This window comes from Lathamus discolor, chromosome 5 (assembly GCF_037157495.1).
Source record: "Lathamus discolor isolate bLatDis1 chromosome 5, bLatDis1.hap1, whole genome shotgun sequence".
NCBI classification, from domain to species: domain Eukaryota; kingdom Metazoa; phylum Chordata; class Aves; order Psittaciformes; family Psittacidae; genus Lathamus; species Lathamus discolor.
The window spans coordinates 2,414,443-2,437,902 of NC_088888.1; the positions used below are offsets into that span (position 1 = coordinate 2,414,443).

Below are 23,460 nucleotides of genomic sequence, written 5' to 3' on the forward strand. Positions count from 1 at the left end.
CATTGGTGTTTCATTGTTTGACTGTTCAAGTTACTTTCCTTTAACAGACAAAATTCAGATACAATCACACAGGAACACAGTTCTTCGAGATTAGAAAAACCAGACCTCTAAGTGGGTAAGTGTCTGTGGTAGTGGCTGAGTGCCCTTGTCCCACCTCACTCCAGCTCATCACCTTGAACATTTAAGCACTGTAGCACCATGGCATGAGAGGGCTGTCTCCTCCGTGCCACAGCTCCTCCGGCAGGGCCAAACCCAGTTCTTCCTTGCTGATGTTGGGTTGGGATGCCTGGGCTGTTTTTATGGAGGCTGTGTTAAGTCCTGATATTCTGATTGTGCTGTAATGCTCTTTGCTAATGGTAGGAAGGGATCAGCTGTGCAAAATACTGCAGGAATTTCGACATCTTGGATGTAGTTCTTTTCCCCTGGAGAATCACAATGGACCATTTAAATTGTAGCAATGCTTAGAATCATAGAGTCATAGAATAATTTGTGTTGGAAGAGACTTTAAAGCTCATCCAGTTCCAGCCCCTGCCACAGGCAGGGACCCCTTCCACTGGGGCAGCTTGCTCCAAGCCCCTGTGTCCAACCTGGCCTTGAGCACTGCCAGGGATGGGGCAGCCACAGCTTCTCTGGGCACCCTGTGCCAGCGCCTCAGCACCCTCACAGGGAAGAGCTTCTGCCTAAGAGCTCATCTCAGTCTTCCCTCTGGCAGGTTAAAGCCATACCCCTTGTCCTGTCCCTATAGGCCCTTGTCCAGAGCTCCTCTCCAGGTTTCCTGTAGCCCCTTTAGGCACTGGAGCTGCTCTGAGGTCACCCCTTCAGGAGCCTTCTCTTCTCCAGGCTCTCTCAGCCTGGCTCCAGGGCAGAGCTGCTCCAGCCCTCGCAGCATCCCCATGGCCTCCTCTGGACTTGCCGCAACAGCTCCATGTCCTTATGCTGGGGACACCAGAACTGCACACAGTGCTGCAAGGGGGATCTCATGAGAGCAGAACAGAGAGAACAGTCCCCTCCCTTGACCTGCTGGTGATGCTCCTTTTGATGCAGCCCAGCACATGCGTGGTTTCTGGGCTTAAGCACAGAAACTTGAGCTGGGGCGTGTTGAGCTTCTCACCAGCCAATACCCCCAAGTCCTTCTCCTCATGGCTGCTCTCAATCCATTCTCTGCCCAGCCTATGTTTGTGCTTGAGATTGCCCTGACCCAGGTGTGGGATCTTGTACTTGGCCTTGTTGAACTTCATGATATTGGCATTGGCCACCTCTCAAGTGTGTCAAGGTCCCCGTGGATCCCATCCCTTCCCTGGCACGTGTATCCAGCTCTCCTGAGCTGTCTGTCATTAATCTAATGCTCCCTCACTGTAAATTCCGGTTCCCAGCCCAGCTCTGCACTTCAGGTTTCCATCTTGCTGGCAGCTATCTTTCCCACTTCCTTTCTCTGTGTCATGTTCACTGCACTGGTGGAGCTAGCTTACAAGAAATCTTGTGCCTTAAATGATAGATGGGTTTAGAGAAGCTTAAACTGATTCCCATTACTTTTTTCCAAAGAGGTGGAGGATGAGCATGAATTGTGCTCAGCACTCACCACTTGAAAGGTCAGCATCCTCCTGGGCTGGATAAAAGCCTGGCTTCTGAGGCCAGTACTCTTTCCTGGAAGGAAACCAGTATAGTACTCACAGCTGCAGATGTACCCATGGCTTTAGATCCTCTCCTAAGTGGTGCTGTTTCCTCTGCCTGCCTGCCTCAGTGTTTGCTTGGGGACTCATGTCTTTTCTCCTTGTCCTGTTGCTGTTAGGACTTCTGTGGATGACTTGGTGTGTGGTGTCAGGAGTTCTGCAGAGTTAAAGAGAGTGCCTTGGGAAATGGTCTTACCCCTGTACCTGGTATATGCTGGGCTTGCACAGTGGTACATCCTAAGACGTGCTGCTTTGCTCCTTGACCTGGTGGACAGGTGCTAGGAGCAATGGAGCTCTTAGGAGCATCTCAGCTGCCCAGATCCTGTTGTACTGCAGTGGCGCTTGAGCATTTGCCCAACTTTAAGAAGGGGAAAAACACGTTGATTGCCTTGTTAAAGTTGAGGTGTCCCTGAAGGCAATCATAGAATCAACTGGGTTGGAAAAGACCTTTAGGATCATCCAGTCCAACCGTTCCCCAGCACTGCCAAGGCCACCCCTGCCCCATGGCACTGAGGCCTCGTCTCCACAGTGTGTGAGCACTTGCAGGGCCGGTGCCTGCAGCCCTGCCCTGGGCAGCCTGTTCCAATGCCTGAGCACCCTCTGGGGCAGGAATTGTTCCTCAGCTCCATCTGAACCTGCCCTGGTGCAGCTTGAGGCCGGTTCCTCTTGTCCCATCCCTTGTTCCTTGGGTGCAGAGACCGACCCCACCTCACTACAATGTCTTGTCAGGGAGTTGTAGAGAGCAAGAAGGTGCCCGCCATGAGGGATGTTATTCCTCATGGGGCTGTGTGGCTTGTCTTCATACCAGCTGAGCATACCTTCTCTTGCAGTTGTCCTTGGCAATTTGTTGTTCTGCTGCCAGACCAGTTTCCATCAGAGCCGGAAAATCATCCACACCTGCAAATGTATTTTTCTGGGAGGGGTGTTCCACTTTGTAAGGAATCTGCTTCCAGCGTGGTGACAACAGGCGCCTTGTGTGAGGTGACAAGCGCTGCTCTGAGCAGCTTTCTGTGACGTGAAAGGCCTCGCTTGCTCCAAGACACAGTTTGTATTTGCAAGTTAATCAGGCAAGATGCTGAGCGCCTCCAGTTGCTCTTAAAGCTGAGGCTGTTCCCAGAGCTGTGATTTATTGGTATTAAACATATTGCTTATAATACAACAGCTCAAAGCTAATGAAAGTATTGCAGGATCTTTGGCAGCCTCTCTTCAAGAGAGCAGTGGCTGGACACAAAGAAACTGAGCACTAGATGGAAATTGAATATTCATAAATCCATGCAAAAGTGTCTTAAAGCAGCTTGGGCATATTAATGAGTTTTTCTATTATGGAATGAGGTCTGGATATTAGAGATTTACTGTCAGCATTGCTGTGATGCATGAGAAAATCAAAATGCTTGGCTGCACTCGGAAGGAAGAGCGTAAGTTATCTACAGGAACTCATAACGTTAAGAGACACAGGCTTGCTTTAATTCAGTATTTACAATCTCTCTTAAGGAGAAGTCACTGTTAGCTATCAACCTGCTTCTAGGCTGCCAGACACCCTGTGGACTTGTCTAGACTACAGATAATGCTTTTGAAAGTGTGAGGCTTGTGTTGGTTGTAGCAGTGTGTGGCAGGGTGGTAGAAATGGGACCCTGCAAACTGTGTGTGGTGCTCCTGCTGTACTGGCAGACTGTGTCTGTGTTTAACCTTGGCCAAGTTTGTTGTATTTGCACAAACCCCAGATTTACAGGTGTAGCTACATCCACCATAGGAGTGCTTTGCTAATAGAGAATACAGGCATCCTGACCCAGGATGGTGTCCTTCGCATAGGCTTAGTAATGCGCCCTTTTGCAGTAGGTAGGGAAAGGGCACCCTGTGGAGTTCAGCTCCGCATTTAAGTGTTTCAGACCCTGATAGGGCTGGTTTTCCTTTTACCGTACAGGATTCTGCTGGCAAAACCTATATTACAGTACAAGTAGCTTGATAAAGAAACAGTACCTTTAGTTGAAATGAGTATTCTTTTAAACTTCCAAGCTTAGTTCATATAAGAGCTTTAAGAGGGGAAAAAAAATGTATTTCACTAATGAGTGTGAATTCAATACCAACGAGCTTTCATTACAGGCTTTATGAGGAGCAGTAAGCCCTCTGCAAGCTTCTGTTCTAGCATGTAGGCATGAACCACAAGGAACAAATATCTTTGTCCCCCACAGAGTATCTGGGAAGGGTGTAGATAGATGCAGTGTTGTGCTGCTCCCTCCAGTGCCAGCTGATCAGTGGGACCTCTGAAGCAAAACCTGGTGTTTGGTGGCTTTGAGGAGCTGTAACACAGCTCAGAAGCCGCTCTGTGAAGATGGAGACACATTCAGTGACTGCAGATATAATGGGTAATCAATTGTAATAAAAGAGTGTGATAGAAGCAGTCACGTGGGAACGATGCAACCAAAGAACAGTAAAGGGGGGACAGAAAATAACCATGTTTCAACACGCCACGTTATTAAGGAACCCTAATGGGGCTGTAAAGAAAAATGGGCTTGTACCATTTGCAGACAATAGACTGCAGAAAGCATTCGAACATCTGCTGCTCTCTCGCACAGAGGGAGAACGTAACGGATATGGTGCTATGTTCAGCATGTGGGAGAAGCTCTTTTAACACTGAAACAATCAGGTTTTGAGAAGAATCATGAGAGCAGTAGCTGCTCTCCTGTTTTATCTCCTGTTGGTGCCTTTTCACTTCTCTCTTGCCTTCATTGGGAAGAATAAAACTGCCAGGAGCCTTGGAAAAACTTGGGAGAGGGGGATTTCATGGACCTCATGTGAGTGCAGGGGGCTTAGGAAGGAAAAGTTTGTTGAAAACGTGATAGAGGATTTCACTAATAGGAATTCTATTGGAGTCTGTAGACAGGGCCTTTCTGGTGAAGATAATGAACAACCTCTCCTGGTCATCTCTGAAGTGACTCCAGTGTGATGGGTGCCAGCTGGTGAGATCCTCTAGGTCTGGGCATGCTTAAAAAGGTTTGAAGTTTTTTTCTAACCTAGATATGAAATTGGGTGCCTTAGTGAAAAATCTGGGGGCCAAAGGAATTATGGTTCTGCAGATACTGCCATTTGAAACGAGATCATCCTAGAGAGGCAAGACCAGCTCCGGGAGACCCCTCTTACTGCAGAAAGCAAGAAATCCAGGTGGGCTCCTGAAAACACTGAACTACGTGTTGACTAAGTGAGTCAATGGACAACAAAATGTCACCATCTGCCAAGGTTTAGATCGCAAAGGAGGAGCATGCAGCTATGTTTGTTGGAGGCAGAAGTGTTCACCATGGTCTGCAGTAGAGCTCTGCCTGGCAGACTTCACACAGTGGTGTAAATGCCACAAAGAGGGAAGCTATGAGATGCTTATTTTTGCCTGCAGCAGTCTCCCTTGAGTTACTGGAAGAGCTGGGCTTCCCCATGCTCACTGGGGTCTTGTGGAGAAGAGGGACTTCAGGCTAGTTCCCAGCTACACAATGTCATACGACAGAAAGTACTGCTTTAGCCATAGACATGGAATCTTTTTGGATAACTGGAAAGATTGAAGGAAAATCCCAGAAACAAACCCTGCTCAGACTTGCTGCTGGGTATTGATTCTTCTCTCTCTTCCCCTTCAGTCTTAATTCACAAGTTTTAGCCATGCAGACCTTCTGGTCACGATTACCAGCTGAGACAGAGGGGTAGGAGTGAAACAAAGGAGGGACAGGACAAGTCAAGAGTGCTTGTAAGGAGTTATTTTCAGGTGAGCTGGATGCTCTGTCATCTGTCCTAGACCACCTCAAGAACTGACAAGCAACCTCCAAACCATTAATACTTCTTTTAGAGACTGTGGGGAGGATGGGTGCTCTTGTTGGAGACTGGGGAAGGCAAAGATACCACTCTTTAAAAAAGGGAAAAGATAAATCTAGGGGCTTTCTGAGTTCATCTGCAGTTTCAGGGTAAGTGGTAGTGTCCTGGGTTCAGCAGTAGCAGTCATTTTTCTCCTTCTTAGGAGCTAGTGCAGTGCTGTGTTTTGATCTTTTGGCCTGGGAAGAGAGCTGATAACGCCGATGTTTTCAGTTGCTGCTCGAATGTTTGGTGTGGCCAAGGACTTTCTGAGCCTCATGCTCTGCCAGGGAGGAGGGGAGGCCGGGAGGAAGCAGAGAGAGGACACCTGACCCAAACTGACCAAAGAGGTATTCCATACCACAGCACGTCATGCCCAGGATGTAACGGGGAGTTACCCGGAAGGGCTGGGACTGCAGGGTTGGATGAGGTATTGGTCGGTGCTCGGCTGGGAAGAGTGGGGCGAGTTATCAGTCAGCTGGTGCTGAGGTGTTGTATTCTTTCCTCTCGTTATTTCCTTTATCATTATTATTATTGGTGGTAGCAGCAGTGATTTGTGTTATACCTTAGTTACTAAACTGGTCTTATCTGAACCCGTGGGAGTTGTATTCTTTTCAATTCTCCTCTCCGTCCCTCCAAGAGCAGGGGGAGGGCAAGAAGCGGGGGGACTGACTGAACGAGCTTTGTGGTTGGGTTTAAACCACGACAGGTAGGCATTGTGGATTTAATTTGGCACCGTTTGTTTCTGATACTTTCCTTCTGTGAGGATATAAGAGCTTTTGTCAATCCAGGGAGAAGCTGTGGATGTGGTAATTCTTTGCTATAGTATGGCTTTTGGCAGCCTCCAGATAAGGCAGGGTCCTTGAGTCTAAATAAAACTATTGAACATAAGGACATAAGGTGGAAAGCAGCACCTAGAAGGTGGTACTTAAGCAATAGCTTACTCTTGCCTAGCAGAGTTTGTCAGTTGAGGTCTGCGATCTCTGTCCCAGGTCAATGTTTTTTCATGAATGGTATGGACAGTGGTACTGTTTGCTAACAGATGTGCTTTGTGGTCCAGGCTGGACAAGGTGACAAGGCTTTGCAAGGTGGAATTGAGTTTCAGAGTGATCTTGAAGGGTAAGAGAGAGCTGGGCTTGAGCAAACAGCAGGCAAATTAGTATGGGCAAATGCAGGGGAGGGCTTAGGGAATAGGCAGCTGTGGGAATACACAGTGGAGAATGAAAGGCTAGTTTTCCAAAGAAGGAGCTGATCTTAAAAAGAATCTCAACCAAAAAAAACCCAAACCCCCAAAATATTCAGTGTGGGTCAACAGGGAAAAAGCCAACAGCACACTGGGTTGGTCACAGTTATCCTGAAAGCTGCATTCAGAAAGAATTGGTCTGTTTGTGGTGTGGTGGGCTTAGCTGGAGGACTGTGAAATGAGGGTCAGCTGTGAGAGTTCAAAAGGAAAGGAACAAGCACTGCCCAAGGGCTAAAAACCAGGACCCTGAGGGGGAAGATTTGGGGTAAGAGAGGGAGGGATTAAACAAAATGAAGCTCATGTTTACAGAGGAGAGAGTAGATTCCAGCCTGTTGCAGATAGAAGTGTGTGTTGCAAGAGCAGAGGTAATAAATGGTCTCAGAGCCCACTGTGGATAGCAGAAATAGCTTCTGATTTAAATAGCAAAAAAGGAAAGATTTAGTTTGAATGTTAAAGGACCTTCTTAGATGCAAGGTTGAGTATAGGGTAGATTAACTGGTGGGTTCCCAAGCCTTTGTGAAACTGGTTAAAAGTAGGTTGGAAAATTATCTGTAAGGAGTGATTTAGATTTGGCTTATGCTACCTTGGGCAGAGCAGTGGCTTGGGGATTCTCCAGAGGCTCTGCTTCCAATGCAAACATGGGGTTTAAGGCCATGCTTCATTTCAAGCTTGTTAGAAGTGGAATAAAAGCTCTTGGTGGCTGTTGAACTGGGTCACCCTGTGGTCTGTGCTGGAAACACAGAATAAACAGCAGGGGGTTTGGAACTAGATGATCTTGAGGTCCTTTCCAACCCTAACTATTCTATGATTCTATAAAAGCAAACCATTTGCAGTGTTCCCAGCGCTCTGTGATGGATGCGGGAGAGCATGACTTGCCCTGTGGTGCAGATGGATGCATGTTTGCTGATCACTGGTGCTGCCTCCTCACTGATGCTCCCCTTGCACAGACCCTCGTCACTGTCGTGGTCCTGAGGCCATGGCTATCTCTGAGCTGCCAGGTCCTGGGTGGCCACTGAGCTGCAACTCCTGGGCCTGCTTTGAGCAGGAGATGAGACAGGAAGGCTTCCCGGGATCCCTTCTGAGCCTGGCTATCCTGGGATGCTGTGTGAAGGGGAGGGAGGGCTGCTGCTAGCCTCAGAAGTGCCAGCCATGGTACCCATGCATGATTTTTAAGCAAGCAAAATGCCTTTCCTGTTAGATTTAAATCTGTCTTAATAACCATGTAGCATCCTGGAGAGCTCTGCTTCAGAACCAGCTTGTATGTGGCTTGTGTGTGTTAAATACAATTTAGTATTCCAATACAATCTTAGAATCACTCATTTTGGAAAAGACCCTCAAAATGAGAAAGTCCAACCATAAATCTAATGCTGTCAATTCCACCACTAAACCATGTCACTAAGTGCTACATCTATGTGTCTTTTAAATGCCTCCAGGCATGGTGACTCAACCACTTCCCTGGGCAGCCTGTTCCAGTGCTTGACAACCCTTTCAGTGAAGGAAGTTTTCCTTATATGCAGTCTGAACTGCCCCTGGCACAACTTGAGGCCATTTCCTCTCATCTTATTTCTTGTTACTTAGGAGAAGAGGCATTCACCTTGCTACTACCTCCTTTCAGGTACTTGTAGAGAGTGCTAAAGGCCTCCCCTCAGCCTCCTTTGCTGTGACAGGTAAGTCAGTAGTAATTTGACCAGTCATTCAGACCCATTACTTCGAAGACTTCTTTCCTGGCTGTGGAACCATTAATGGTATCTCCATGCTGACAACACCCTGAAATCATGAGAGCAGTGAGCTTATACAAGCAAGTGTTAGGAGACCTGATGCTGCACATGGTGATGAGGCAGCTCCAGTGTGATTACCGTGTTTGCCTGCTGGCTGGCAGCAGGGCCAGTGTGGAGGAGAAGATGTAGAGGAGGTACAAGGAGGTCTCATGGACCGTGGCAACCAGGTCCAAGGTTACCATCGCACTAAATATCTTAAAGCTAAATAGCTTTACAACTTGAGCTTCTGGTGCACATCAATAATCATGGCATCAGGGAATTCAATGGATTGTCTTGTTTGTGGATGCCTCCCATGTATTATAGAATCATTAGGGTTGAAAAGGACCTCAAGATCATTCAGTTCCAGCCCCCTGCCATGGGCAGGGACACCTCACACTTGGAGCAGGTTGCTCCAAGCCCCTGTGTCCAACCTGGCCTTGAGCACTGCCAGGGATGGGGCAGCCACAGCTTCTCTGGGCACCCTGTGCCAGCGCCTCAGCACCCTCACAGGGAAGAGCTTCTGCCTTAGATCTAACCTGAACTTGCCCTGTTTCAGTTTAGCTGGGCTGCTTTAAAAGCAGCGTGACCAGCAGATTGAAGGAGGCGATCCTGCCCCTCTGCTCTGGTGAGACCCCACCTGCAGCACTGTGTGCAGGGCTGGTGTCCCCAACATAAGAAGGACATGGAGCTCTTGGAGCAAGTCCAGAGGAGGCCATGAGGATGCTCAGGGGCTGCAGCACCTCCCATATGAAGACAGGCTGAGAACACTGGGGCTGTTCAGCCTGGAGAAGAGAAGCTGTGTGGAGACCTCAGAGCAGCTTCCAGTGTCCGAAGGGGGCTACAAGGATGCTGGAGAGGGACTCTTGCATGTAATACTCTGGATGAAGACAGGGCTTTGCAGTGGCAACTGCTGCGACCAGCCCTGAGGAACTGCTGTGGGGGATGAAGGGCCCCAGTTGTGCACCCTCTCTGGAGCTGCTCCATGCTCCTGCAGTGGGGTTTCTGTGGCTCGTGCAGAGTGTGGAGGATGCAGGCTAGCACTAATCTGTCTCCTGTGCTGCAGGCAGAGTGTAAAGGCAGGTGTTTACAAATGAAAAGATAATTTCCAAGTTGAAAAAATGGGACACAGAATGGCTGTGACAGGCTGTAATAGCAGTGAAAGCTGTATTGCCATCTACGCTCAGTGCGAGGCTTAAAATGTGTGAGGTAGGTAAATTAGAAAGTGGGAAAAACAGATCTTTGTGGTTTTGGATGCATATTTCCATCATTTTGTCTAATACAAATATGTTTCTCTTTTAATGTGATGTTTCCTTAGTGTAGGGATCTGTTTACACAGCTCTTCTCAGGGAAAAGATACAGTTAAGGAAGACTTCAAAAATAGAAGTCATCCTTTGCCTGGATTTTTGGCTGCTTTTTTTGTGTGTGTGATTGAGTATTTTTTCAGTCTCCTTCCAGTATTTCTTTATACTCTCCAGGGTATCAGGATGCCCCTGTGGAAGGGGATAGGGTACCTGTTCGGTTGTTAGTCTGGCATGACAGCTTTCTCAGCTGGGCTGAGGTTAGGTTACTTGTTTCTTGTCACAGTGTTGTCCCTGTCACATAACTCTACTCCGAAGGCAGAGTCTGGATTGTAACTAAACCTTGTGAATTTGCAAGATCCTGGGCATGTGTAGTAGCTCAGCAGGGCTTTGTGTTACAGTCTGCAGTGATGCTCATGGGGTGGCTGGGAGAGGCAGAGCGGACTGCATTCCTCCAACCCATCTTCAGGGGCCACAAGGCACCGGGATGCCAAACACCCTTTTCTTTTAATATCTCTTTTTTTACAGTCACCCTACAGAAGTCAGCAGGGCTCTGGCAAGTCGCTGAAGAGGAGAATCAAGTTCACCTGCACTTGCTGGGATAAGAACCTGTGTTCTAAACTCTGTGGCTCTCAGTGTACAAGAGGACCCTTTGTTTCCTGCCAACTGCTCTAACTGGGAGGACTGAAAACTGGTTTTGTTTCTGTCCTAGGTTAATGGAGACAGCAAAAGAAATGACCAGGGAGTCTTTACCTATCAAATGCCTTGAAGCAGTTATCCTGGGGATGTATCCTTTCATACGCCTGTGACTTTTCCCACTGCAGTGCTGTTTAATGTGTGTCCTTCCCAGGTGGTGTTTGAGATGGTTGCAAGCCAAAGGTGAGTGCCAGCAGCTCAGGGAACTGCTGTGGTACTGATCAACAAGTGGCCAAATTGGCTGGGCTCACTGGTAGGAGCCTGGATGTCCTGTGCCCAGCCCACAGGTGTTGTGCTCTGCCTGTGCCAACCTGGCCTCCTGCCCTGGTAATCTGTGTGATGTCAGGATCTGACCCAAGGTGCCCAGATAAGTATCTGTCTACACAATCCCTATTTTCTTTGTTAGTATTTCGCTGCTGGTTATTGCTGGAGCTTGGTAATGCCTGAGGTACACAGGTTCTGTCCTGTTTGTCTAGTGTTTGCACAGCAAAGTCGTGTTAGTTTTTGTCTCTCAGCCCTGTGCTTTGTGCAGAAACATATGTGTATTATCACAGAGTGGTTTGGGTTGGAAAGGGCCTTAAAGTTCCTCCAGTTCCAACCCCTGCCACTAGACCAGGTTGCTCCAAGGCCCGTCCAACCTGGCCTTGAACCCTGCCAGGGATGGGGCAGCCACAGCTTCTCTGGGCACCCTGTGCCAGCGCCTCAACACCCTCACAGGGAAGAGCTTCTGCCTTAGATCTAACCTAAATCTATCCTCTTCTAGTTTGAAGCCGTTCAGTTAAACATTTAAGCTTTACCTTAACGTAATGCTTGCTTCCTATTCAGTCTCATAAAAAAGCCCAAGAATATTTGCATTTAGAGACTGACTTGCTTCCTAACCAATTTGTGCTGTCATTGCTAAACCAACCTGCATCATCCTAAAGCTCTACAGGAGGGCAAGGCAGGGTTACAGGAATAATCGTATGCTGGATACGTCGTACTGCAAGTGATTCAGTTTGATTTAAACCAAAACACAGCCCAAAATAAACCCCAAAGCAAACCAGCTTCCGGCATGTCCCTGTGGCATTTTGCTTGCTGCTGCTGCCCCCTCTCGTAGGTGAAAGACCTGGCAGAGCCTCACAGGTAGTGCCCAGTGCGGATTCAATCATAGAATCACAGAATGGTTTGGGCTGGAAAGGACCTTAGGATCATCCAGTTCCAACCCTGCCATGTGGAGGGACACCTTACACCAGACTATGTCACCCAAGGCTCTGTCAAACCTGACCTTGAGCACTGCCAGGGACCGAGTTCATGAGAAGGTTCATGAGACGGGGTGGCTGCTGTGGGGTGGGAAGGGGACATAGGCTAAGCAAGAGTGTCCTGTCTGAGACTTGGGGCCAGATGTAGTCCCTGCTGCACTGGGAGGTCTGTGGGGTGCACTGGCTGCTGCTTTGTGGCTGTGCTCAGCTCCCCAGGACACCAGGGATAAGCTGCAGGTCTGAGTCTGGAGGGTGGCTTTGGCTGACAGGGTCTGCATGCAGCTACAGGGATGTGGGTCCTGGGGCTTGCCCCAGCAAGAGACTTAAACCAGTGCCCTCTCAGAAACAGAAATGATGTCAGTTGATGTGTGGTGCTTACACTTGTGTCAGGGCTGTTTCCCAAACTATATGGGATGGAGGAAATAATCCCTGGGTAGAGTTGATGCTGCTCGGCATACAGTGTGGCTTCTGGTGCTGTATTTCTAGCAATGGCCTGGTTATTCCACATGCCACATGAGCAGAAGGTGATTAGTGGTGTACAGGTGAAAATATTCTTGCTGATCTGAAAGTTTTGACTGTTTTATCTTCATTTGGAAAGCGGGATTTGTTCAGTTTGCCTCAAATCTGACTTTTGTTCATTTTCTTTTTGAGGGGAAGAGCAGTAGTTGAAAGTTATGGTTTATGCTCTTTGGTGTCATCTGGAGTTTCTTCAGACTTTCAGGATTTGGACGAATCTGTCCCTAGGGGCTAAAAGTGGTTTGTAAATTGAGAAGGCTTAGACCTGTCCCATACCTTTCCCTGTCAGTCTTGCTATACCTTCTACTTGCTGTCTCCTGTGTGAGAACAGGGACTGTCTGCTGGGGTGCTGGTCCAGTAACAGATGTGTGAAAGTTTAAAAGACCCATGCAGTAGAAAACCTAAGTATTGTACTTGAGGTTTGGGTACACAGAGTGTAGCAGTGGTGACTGCGTGTGCCTTCTGAATACGTGTGCTTTGGAAGTGGTTGGTATGAAGCCTGTGCAGAACATCCTGGTGTTCCCATATGGGTTTTTGGAAGGCATCTTTGTAACTTCCCGTGGGGAAGTTCGCTGATTTTTCTCAAGCTGTGAGATTCTGATCTTCAGCATTGCCCTCTGGATGCAGGCACGGTGAGGCCAGCACTGTGACTTGCTTCCCAAGCTCAAGCAGTGCCAGATGAGAGATGCGCTTACCATCTCCTGAGTGTCAAACCAGTGTCTTCACATATGCCTGAGCTGAGCATCCCTGTGTGCATGTGTTAACCTCTGGTTCCCTTCTCCTGGAAATAAGGTGCTGCTTGTAATCTGTGTGCTGGCAGGCTTTGCTGCGTTGCTTGGATACTGGAAAGAGCGCAGCCCGCTACAGCAGACCCTTGGTGTGAGCCTTCATTCGCAGGCTGACTAGTGCAGAGCAGCTTAGCAAGATGTCATTTTAATTGAGGTGCTTGCTGGCTTGTGCAATTGCGTTTTACTAAGTGACTTCTTATCGAACGCCTCTGTAATCCCTCTTGGTGCAGAATTAAGTTTTGCATAATTGCCTTGCACTAGATCTTACAGCATTTTTATAGGGCAGTGACTTAAAATACCTGCAGCATCCTGTCTGCAGACACCAAGGAAGCAGCTGAATGAGATGACTGAAAGCTGGTACAGATCTTGCAGTGTTATTTTGCAGCAGTCTGCTCTGTGTAGCTGTCTGAACTGGCTTGATGTGTGCCTGGTGTCAGTGCCTGACCCGAGGCAATCCTGCTGTCCTCCCTAGGGCCATTTCCCAGTTCAGTTGTAAATCAGCTGAGTAATGGTGCGTTCAGCCGTTCTTTCTGAGCAAGGATCCAAAGGACTCGTGCTCAGGAAAGGGAACAGTAAACCAAAGTGCCAAAGGAATTTTATCCATGCTCTATTCATTTCCTTAAAATGGGGAGAGCGAAATAGCAGAGGGGGAGAGGGAAGTGGTGCAGTGCATCGATCCTCAGGGAATTTCACAGAGCATGTGTGTGTCAGGTGAACACAACTCACTCCTGTTGCCTTCAGCGTGCTTCTCCCAGTTCGTATGAGGTAGTGTAACGTATTAGACCTCCCCCTATCCAATAATATTGTTAAATGAGGAAGAGAAGTGCTGCAGGAGGGAGAAGTTATTTAATAGGTTCTGCGCTATCACTTCTGCGCATTTAATCAGAGGATGATGTCTGTCACCACTGGAGACCTGGGCCCATCCTGCTCCTCCTGCCTAGCAGGTACATCTCTGGGCTCAGCACTAGTCTTTTTGGTAAAGAGGAGAATTTCTTGCAGTCATTGCAGCATCCTGATGGTCCCCACAGTGCCCCTCTGCCTCCTGCAGGCTTGTCCACGGCTTGAGCCACTCGCTAGCCACAATACTGGCATGGAGGGTCCTGCTGAATATCTACAACCCCTCTGGTAACTGGGAGGAGCTGGTGTGTTTCAAGCTGCTGTGAGCTCTGCAGGGCCTGGCCGCACTGTCTTGCCTTTGTGCTTTTCTCCTATGGGGCTCTGAGGAGGAGGGTCTACCCATGTCCCCTGCCTCTGGGGGTCCCTGTTGGTGCTGCAGGTATGGCTCTCCTCACCAATGCTAGCACAGCCCTTGCTGCCTGGCAGCTTGACCAAGGCACCAGGTTTCTTTCCGCCGGCTAAACTGTTGAAGCTGGTGTAGACGCAGATGGGCTGAGGTCCTTGCAGCGTGTCCCTTGCCTCCTGGTTCAGCTGCTGCGGTTCCTAGCGGTGGTGGGAAAGCTGCTGGTGGCGAGTTACCTGTGCTCATTTACCGTGGGGAGCCGGAGGCTGGCTGGTGGGTGCTGTCAGCTGCTAAGACCTGGTGCCAGAACTGTTTGAAGCCCGGAGCCACACAGCTGCTGCATGGCAAGATCCTCCTCTGATTATTTATTAATAAGAGAAAACAAAGGCAGGAAAGAGCACTTGTTCTAAAAGTTGCTGCTGGCAAATAAACAAGGTGAAGGGCTTCAAGTTTCTCTTCTGACTGGGAACTGCTCTATCCTCTGCAGTGGGGTCACCTGTGTAGGGAAAGGTATGCACTGTGGGAGGAGGATGCTGAGACTTCTTCGTGGCATCTGTTTGATTTTAGAGCTCACCAGGAGATGGGGAATTAAAAACCCCGACCCCACACCACAGAAGGGCATTGATTGAGTCACTGTGTGAGTGTGCAGGTTTATAGAAAACCCATCCAGATCATAGACCCACAGAATGGTTTGAGTTTGAAAGTACCTTAGGATCTGCCATGGGCAGGGACCCCTGCCACTGGAGCAGCTTGCTCCAAGCCCCTGTGTCCAACCTGGCCTTGAGCACTACCAGGGATGGGGCAGCCACAGCTTCTCTGGGCACCCTGTGCCAGCGCCTCAGCACCCTCACAGGGAAGAGCTTCTGCCTTCGATCAGATTTAGATCTCCAAGTCTTGCTTGTATTTGCATCTGGTATCTGAATGTCTCCCAAGTATCCAAGCTAGGCTGTGCATGGGCCTGAGTGCTGAAGGCAACTGTGAGAAGTTCAACCTGTGGCTCAGAGGATGCTTGTGTTGACTTGCAGGTCTCTAAGAGCTGCATGCTGACATGGGAAATGTATCCCTTTCTGCAGGCTGTCAGCAGTACTGGTGTGCTCAAGAAAGCCTTCTTGTTAACAGAGCCATGCTGGTTCACCCAATGGCCTGCTACCCCCAAACATGTTGTATATTTTGGGCCCAATTCTTCTCACATTCCTTTGACCTGAACCTATCACTTTCAAAATCAGTCTCCTGGGGTTAAGAGGGCAGAATTCATTGCCTAATACACACATCCCTGGTTGGCATGTGTTAGTGTGTCTGTGGGGTGAGAGAAATTGAGGTTGAAGGGTTAATATGAGGCTGCAGAAGAGCAGGGTTTAGAGTCTGCAGGGGATGGGGACATGCTGTACCAACCCGTTCCTGGGAGACCCTGGTGGAGCTCCAGGTATTGTCCTGGTGTGTTTCCTGGATATGGGGGAAGAGGAGGGATACCAGGGCAAGAGGTGGCCAGCCAGAAGGTTGGTGTCCCTCTTGTGTGATCTCCAGGGTGATCAGCATCGTTCAGTGCTGTTTTTCTGCTGCTTTGATGTAAATGAAGCCCCAGGATCAGGAGGCCACAGAGCTTTTGTTGCAGCTGCTTTTGCCCTCTCCTGCTCTGCGCTGCTTCTCTATTGTGACATGTAATTTACTCCCTGACTCTCCATCCTGCAGTCAGAGTCCCAGCTCAAAAGTGTGATTACAGCTGCGGCGTTGCTGTGTCGTTGCCTTTTGTTTGCCACAATACAGCTCTCCTTGGGCAGAGCAGAAAGGAGAAGAAATAATAATGATGCATGGATGGAGAGGAAGATCTGACATGCCTTTCCAGCCCGTTTGCTGTGTATTTCATCTCGGGTGGGGACTCTCATTAACTAGTCACTCAGCAGAAGCAACCTGTACCTTAAGGTTAATTTCCACAGCGGTTGTTGCTGGGTTATTTGATATTGGGCAATTTCTGCCCTCAAAAGATTCTTTTACTCCTACTTAGTATTTAATGAGATTAAATTGCAACTTCTCCGAGACCTTGTGGCAGATGTGTGTATGTGTGGCAGGTGGCCACCAAAGCTTTGTGTGTGGACTTAATAGAAAGGCACTCAGGGAGCAGAGAGAAAGCCCTTTCATAATGAGGGAGAAAAATAGTGGTGATGTTTGAAAGCTTCATAGGTGTTAATAAAAGATACTGCTTTTTCAGTTACACAGAATGATAAATACAATGGGCATCTGCAAGAAGCTGCCTATAGGGCACAAATTATTGTAACATGACTTTGATGTATGTGGGATGGTCCTTTTAAGCCCTGGAGCAAGGTGACCTTTTAGATAGGGTGACCGTGGGCTGAGTTTTCCAGTTGATATAACGGTGCTGGGCCCCATTCTGACCTTGCAGTGTATTTATAATCTTTCATTCCACTGGTGGGTTTTTCTTGGGGAAGCTGGTTCTAATGCAGCAGTGACCCAGCAAGACCAGAGCTACTTCTGTGTCAGTGTAGTTGATACAGACCCCCTGTACAAAGGCAGGCTGAGAACACTGGGGCTGTTCAGCCTGGAGAAGAGAAGCTGCGTGGAGACCTCAGAGCAGCTTCCAGTGTCTGAAGGGGGCTACAAGGATGCTGGAGAGGGGCTCTTCATCAGGGACTGCAGCGACAGGACAAGGGGTGATGGGTTCAGACTGAAACAGGGCAAGTTCAGGTTAGATCTAAGGCAGAAGCTCTTCCCTGTGAGGGTGCTGAGGCGCTGGCACAGGGTGCCCAGAGAAGCTGTGGCTGCCCCATCCCTGGCAGTGCTCAAGGCCAGGTTGGACACAGGGGCTTGGAGCAAGCTGCTCCAGTGCAAGGTGTCCCTGCCCATAAGGTGGGGGTCGGAACTGGATGAGCCTTAAGGTCCTTTCCAACCCAAACCAGTGATTCTATATTGGGGTGAGGTTTGGCAGTCGCTGCAGGGTGTTTGATGTGGTGGGGCAGCAGATGGCCAGAGGTGGGCACACATGGCCGTGGCTGGGCAAGGAGCTGTGTGCATGTGTGGAGGTCTGCACTCTGCTCTTCACGCTTGTCCAGACTTTCTGTCATATAGATAGTGAAGTGCAGCAGGGGCTGGGTTCGTAGTGTTGTCCATTCCTATATCCTCTAATACATTTTCTCCTGGCTGCTAAAGCTGATGACATGTAGCACCGAGCACAATGAAATATGTTTGACGTTGAGCTGAAAAGCTTCCCTGTGGCTGTTCTGAGAGACTATTTTTATCTTGCACTTTTGGGGTTTTTTTGTGCAGAGGTTTTAACTCCTTGACCTCAGAGTCTGGGCAGCTCATGAATCTCTTTATAGTTGCTTTTTGTGTTCACCTGGAGGGCGAAAGTTTGAGTATGTGAAATTCAACAAGTGTGAGATGGGTGAAAATGTGTTAGAGACAGATGAGAGCCACTGGGTGCTTTTCCTGCATCCCTGTAGAGAGAAGAGGTGAACTGCAGGGTGCGGGCGGTGGGTCAGCATCCCGGGGAGCTGCACTGCTGGTGAGGTGGGGCGTCAGGCTGGCCAGCACTAGAACCAAGCCCAAGTTGTGCTTTAGGGTATTGGTGCAAAGGCTTTTTGTGTTCTTAGCTTCCCAGCAGCTGTCAGGCAGCCATGCTGTGGAGGCAGAGGGGAAGGCTGGCTGCACTAACATCCCAGGGCACCTCAGCTGCACGGTGGCTCTTGTTCCGCTGCTGTTAAGGACCATCTTTTTGAGCACAAGGTAGGAGGACGAGGGGATGGTCCTCAGAGCAGGACCTTTGTCTGGGCTGGTTCCTGCAACTCCAGCAGGAGCTGACCCCTCTCTGTTCTTCAGGGATCTTGGGTGGCATGGTGTAGCGTGAGGTGTCCCTGCCCATGGGACGGGACACTAGACGTTAGTGTTCTTTCCAACCCAAGCCATTCTATGATGCTACGCGAGCAGTGCTGCCCCTCCAGCCAGTGTATTTCATAGTGGCATCACCCTGACTGGCTGCCTTGACTGTGTCTGCCTCTGGGGTTAAAGCAGGTACCTCTGGCTGGAGTAACCCCAGGCTGGAGCATCCCTTGGCTGGAGGGGAAGGATACCCGCTATCCCAGGGGCTGGTGCCAGCACATGAAGCCGGGGTGGACTTCAGCTGTCCAGGGATTAGCAGTAGGGAGCTGCGTGCAGCGTAAGCACTGACGCCTTTAAACCCCCCTGCTTGAGGTTTCTCCTCCCCCTGGCACAGGCCAGCAGCTTCCTAAGGAGATGCCCCAGGCTTGCGGGTAGCTCCCTGCTGAGATCACCTACCACACTGTTACGGAGCTTGGCCCTGGCCTCTGCACGTGGTGCATTTGGAAAGGCCAGGCAGTGATTTACTCTCTGAAAGCACTTGGTCCTGACCGTGTCTCTGTGCTTATGTAATGAATTATCTGCCTGGGAGCTTCACTTTGTTTGTCTCAGCACGATGTTACAAGGGCAACATGCAAAAACACTCTTGTATGAGGAGTGGCCGTGCTGAGGGCCTGTTAACGATGGAAAGGCTGACTCACGCTGGATAGGAATACATTCAGAGTCTTTTGTGCTGGTTGAAGATGTGGGAAAATAAGGTGACTCGTACCAGGCTCCAGCATGAAATAAAGGGACACACTCTGCCCTTTTGGCACCATGTGATTTTTGATGTTGGGATCAAATGGGGAAGTTCCCACAGAGCTGGGGAGGGTGGTCTCTCTCCTGCCTTGCTGACCCCAACACTTGTGTTTTTTGCTTCTCCCCCCCAGGCATGGTTAAGAGTCAGTCCCTTCCCTGCCTGAACCATTGCGTCTTATTCTTCAAGCAGGGTTTTGGCAGCATTCCTGTTTCTGGGGCACAGTAACAATAAAATTGTGCCTGCAAGAAAGCTTTTGCCCTGGCACTTAAATGAAAGCTGCTAGTGATGTCTAGAGGTGTAACCGCGCTCCTTCCTGTTGTTGCCTTGACGCAGCGCGCACCAGCTACTTAACCAACGGGCAGCCCTCTGTGGAACGATTCCCCATCAGCTTTAAAACCCACTTCTCAGGGAACTATTTTCATCACGTGGTGCTCGGGATTTACTGCAACGGCCGGTACGGCTCGCTGGGCATGAGCAGGCGATCAGACCTGATGGACAAACCTCTGACTTACCGGACTCTGAGCGACCTCATCTTTGAGTTTGAAGACTCCTATAAAAAGTACTTGCATTCGGTCAAAAAGGTGAAAATCGGGTTATACGTCCCGCATGAACCGCACAGCTTCCAGCCCATCGAGTGGAAACAGCTCGTCCTCAATGTGTCCAAAATGATGCGCACGGAAGTCAGGAAGGAGCTGGAGAAGTTTGCCAGGGATATGAGAATGAAGGTAGGTCTGCGCACCTTGTCCCAGCCTGCACAGATTGGTTTTGCTCCATGTCAGCAGGCTGACCACAACCTGAGATAAAAGTGGTATCAGATGGGCTGTGGGTTTGCTTAGATCTGTCTTATAGAATCCCAGAATGGTTTGGGTTGGAAAGGACCTTAAGATCATCCAGTTCCAACCCCCTGTCATGGGCAGGATTCCTCACACTAGAGCAGATTGCTCCAAGGCTCTGTCCATCCTGGCCTTGAGCACTGCCAGGGATGGGGCAGGCACGGCTTCTCTGGGCACCCTGTGCCAGCGCCTCAGCACCCTCACAGGGAAGAGCTTCTGCCTTAGATCTAACCTGAACTTGCCCTGTTTAGGTTTGAACCTATCACTCCTTTCCTATCGCTACAGTCCCTGAAGAACAGTCCGTCTCAGCATCCTTGGTGGAGTGGCCTTAGTGATTCTCCCACCAGGGTTTAGCATGTTTTTAAGCTCCTATAGCTATTTGTTGGTTTAAGGATCTCCCCTTCAGCCTGTGAAACACTTGAACCCATTGTTGTCCCTGGCCACCAAAGTGTTGCCCAGTTTGCTTTTCTCACTGACTCCAAAACCATGGTTGGGGCTGGTGGGATGGGTGGCCTGGTTTCAGGTAGGGATCTCTGCTCTTTACACCTGAGCTGCAAGGGGTGCTGTGGCACAGGCGTATTGGTGGTTGCTTCTCCTTGCAGGGCATGCTGATGGGCTGCACTGCCTGATGTCCACCGCCACAGTTAAATCACAAAGCAGGTTACATGGGAATGGCGAGGAAAGCGAGTCCCTCACAGGCTGGTTGGTCAGACTGAAGAGCCCAGAGGGAAATGACAGGGACACAGGGCAGGCTGCCAGAGGGATTGGCTGTCCTTGAGGATGAGGGGTGTCCCTGACCATGCTGGCGTGGATGAGGAGCTGGTTGTGGCCGTGGTGAAGGGGATTTGGTGCCTTTCCAGCCCGCTGCTGGCAGTGGGAGCAGAGCAGGTGTGTTGCTAAGTATGGGGCTGGCTCTCGTGGAGAGGTATGCGGCATCGTGTCCAAGTTATTCCGGGTTCCCGGCCCCTGCCCTCCTGAGGAATGGCTCTGACGTAGCAGCCCTCTGCCTTTCTGGCTCAGGCCCCCTCGCCCTGACGTTGCAGTGAGCATCGCCAGTGGCATTGTCCCTACGTCCTGCTGCCACCTCTCCTGAGGGTCAGCTTGTACCATGCTGTCCCCTTAAGCACATGTGCTTGATTACAGACATAATGAAGGAGGGTTTTTTTCCCCTTTTTCATGTACTTTTTAATACCCTCTAGAGAGCAAACAGCTGAAGCAGGCTCAAGTTGAAGTGCATGTGGGCAGATGACCTGCTGAACTTAGTACTTGCTTTTGATAGTGCGTGCTGAGCTGTGACACTGGGCCCAGTCCTTGTAAGTGCCTCAAGACTAGGGCCACAACCTTGAACTGTTGAAGACCCTGTATCTGACTCTTCCTTGAGTTAGTTCAGAATTCGAGCTGCTTCCATTGTGAAGGGCTGACTTTGGAGGCACAGGTCTTAAAACCAGGCTGGAGTGTGAGTGTGGTGCTGATGGCCTTCTGAGGCTTCAGGGTATGGGGGATGCAGGCAAGTTGCAGACACAGAGTAAAGTCTCACTGTTACAGAGAGCTCAGCTGCCAGCCTGGGAGATGATCACCTCTGTGTGTGGAGAGGAAAGCTGGAGAGGGTGATTTAGCTGCATGAGTTCTCTTCAGCTGAGACTCAAAGCCGATTTTCTTATCCCTTGCGGTCTCCAGCTCTGAAGAAAGCTGTGTTTGAGAGCTTTTTATTCAGTATTTAGCTGGAAACTGAACTGGTGACACCAACCGATTTTTGCAGGGGGCCTCTGAACAGCTATCACATGATAACAGCTTTGGGTTCCTCTCGACCTGGGCAGGGTTTGACGGAGCCCCAAGGGACTGAAGGCTCTTTGTGTGCCATCCCCGCCACTGTATGAGGCCCTTTATATTTATTTTTTATTTTCAGTGAATCATGGCCTTTATTGAACGCTTCTTCCTTCCCTCCCCCATCTCTTGCAGATCCTGAAACCCTCAAGTGCCCATTCTCCAATGAAGGAGAGATCACGGGGTAAGTCGTTGTCCCCGCGCCGAAGGCAAGCCAGCCCTCAGAGACGGGCCTGCAGGAGAGACAAGTCGTGAGTATCCCTCTGCCATCACTGATGGGCAGGAATGGAGGTCATGGCCTGTTATTTTGCTGTACAAAACCTGATTGTGCTCACTGGCACGTGGCTGGTGTCTTGGTCACCAGAGAGGCTCCAGGAGCTGCTGATACTGCTGGTGAGAAATTGGGGCTGCTCAGCCTGGAGAAGAGAAGCTGCATGCAGACCTCAGAGCAGCTTCCAGTGTCTGAAGGGGGCTACAAGGATGCTGGAGAGGGACTCTTCATCAGGGACTGCAGCCACAGGACAAGGGGTGATGGGTTCAAACTGAAACAGGGCAAGTTCAGGTTAGATCTAAGGCAGAAGCTCTTCCCTGTGAGGGTGCTGAGGCGCTGGCACAGGGTGCCCAGAGAAGCTGTGGCTGCCCCATCCCTGGCAGTGCTCAAGGCCAGGTTGGACACAGGGGCCTGGAGCAAGCTGCTCCAGTGGAAGGGGTCCCTGCCCATGGCAGGGGTTGGAACTGGATGATCTTAAGGCCCTTTCCCACCCAAACCAGTTTCTGATTCTACATCCTGGCATTGCTGTGCTTACTGCTCCCCAGTGGCCCCTCTGTGCGGTGTCTGTGGAGGCCCCAATGGCCTTTGCTTGGTTCAGTTTTACAGGGGTTGGATGGCTGGGAAAGTGCAAGTGCAGGGTTTGCCTTCTTCAGGCTTTTACTGATACTTCCTGGAGAAATGAATGTAGCCTGGGGGACCTGTACAGGAGGGAAAGCACTCTGATCACATCTAAGGGTGTTCAGACATAGGTATAAGAAACAGGAGGATGGACCTACTTATGGTGGTGTGGTTCCTGGCTGTCATGGTCACTGGGACAGAAACCGGGATTCTCTGTGATGAGCCTTTGTACAGAGCTGTTCTGATGGAGTGGTTTTCACTGTGGACTGATACAGGAATAGTGAAAAAGTAGATCTTTCCTCTTTTTGCCAAAGCACAAACATCACTTACATTGTGTTCTTTGGTTTTAATCAGCTTCAAATATCCGAGACCACTTCCCTTATGTGCCACAGCTAATGGTTTAACTGTGTGGAGAAGGATGGACCAACTGCATGCACTACCTCTAAATGGATAAAACTGTGCTTCCAGATCACAGGCCTTTTACAGCCACTGGCAATTCTGACTCCCATACCTTAGACGTGGAAGAGTCAAGGTTTAGCTGTCCAGCTTCATGCCAGGAAGCTGACAACTGTGCAAGCCTATACATAACACAGATTAGTCACATATTTATGATGGTTACTTTTTAAATAGGCTCCCAGACGACTGTCTCAGCACTTGTTTATTTATTTTCAAGCAGCCAACAAAGACATTAGACTCATCTTCTAAAGATAACTTCAAGATACTTTGGCATCAGATGATTTTACAGCAGCCTTTTATTTTTACATGTGAATTCACACTCTGTCCATGCTGCCGCACCTTGGGCTTCACTGAGAGCTCCTTGTTTAGTGTGTGGATAATTATAGTTGTAATGCGCTCGGCTGCTCCTGGCTTCTTCATCTCCAGATGTGCTTTGAGGGATGGTTTCGTCTTTGGGTTTCTGGTAGCGCTTCTGCAGTTGCTGAAGTGGATCGTGTATGTCTGGAGGGCAGAGTGAGTCCCACTGGACTTTGGAGCATCACCCATTGGGCTGGTTT

At 49.6% G+C, this 23,460-nt stretch overlaps 1 protein-coding gene across 1 annotated transcript in view; it reads left to right on the forward strand.

Annotated features, from left to right (window-relative positions):
- Positions 1–23,460, forward strand: part of VASH2 (vasohibin 2) — a 38,564-nt gene that overhangs the window by 8,204 nt on the left and 6,900 nt on the right. The window contains exons 3-6 of the mRNA XM_065679399.1: positions 59–115; positions 10,509–10,583; positions 19,245–19,626; positions 21,694–21,809. Of these exons, the coding sequence (XP_065535471.1) occupies positions 59–115; positions 10,509–10,583; positions 19,245–19,626; positions 21,694–21,809 (630 nt within the window). The remainder of the gene's footprint in view (positions 1–58; positions 116–10,508; positions 10,584–19,244; positions 19,627–21,693; positions 21,810–23,460) is intronic.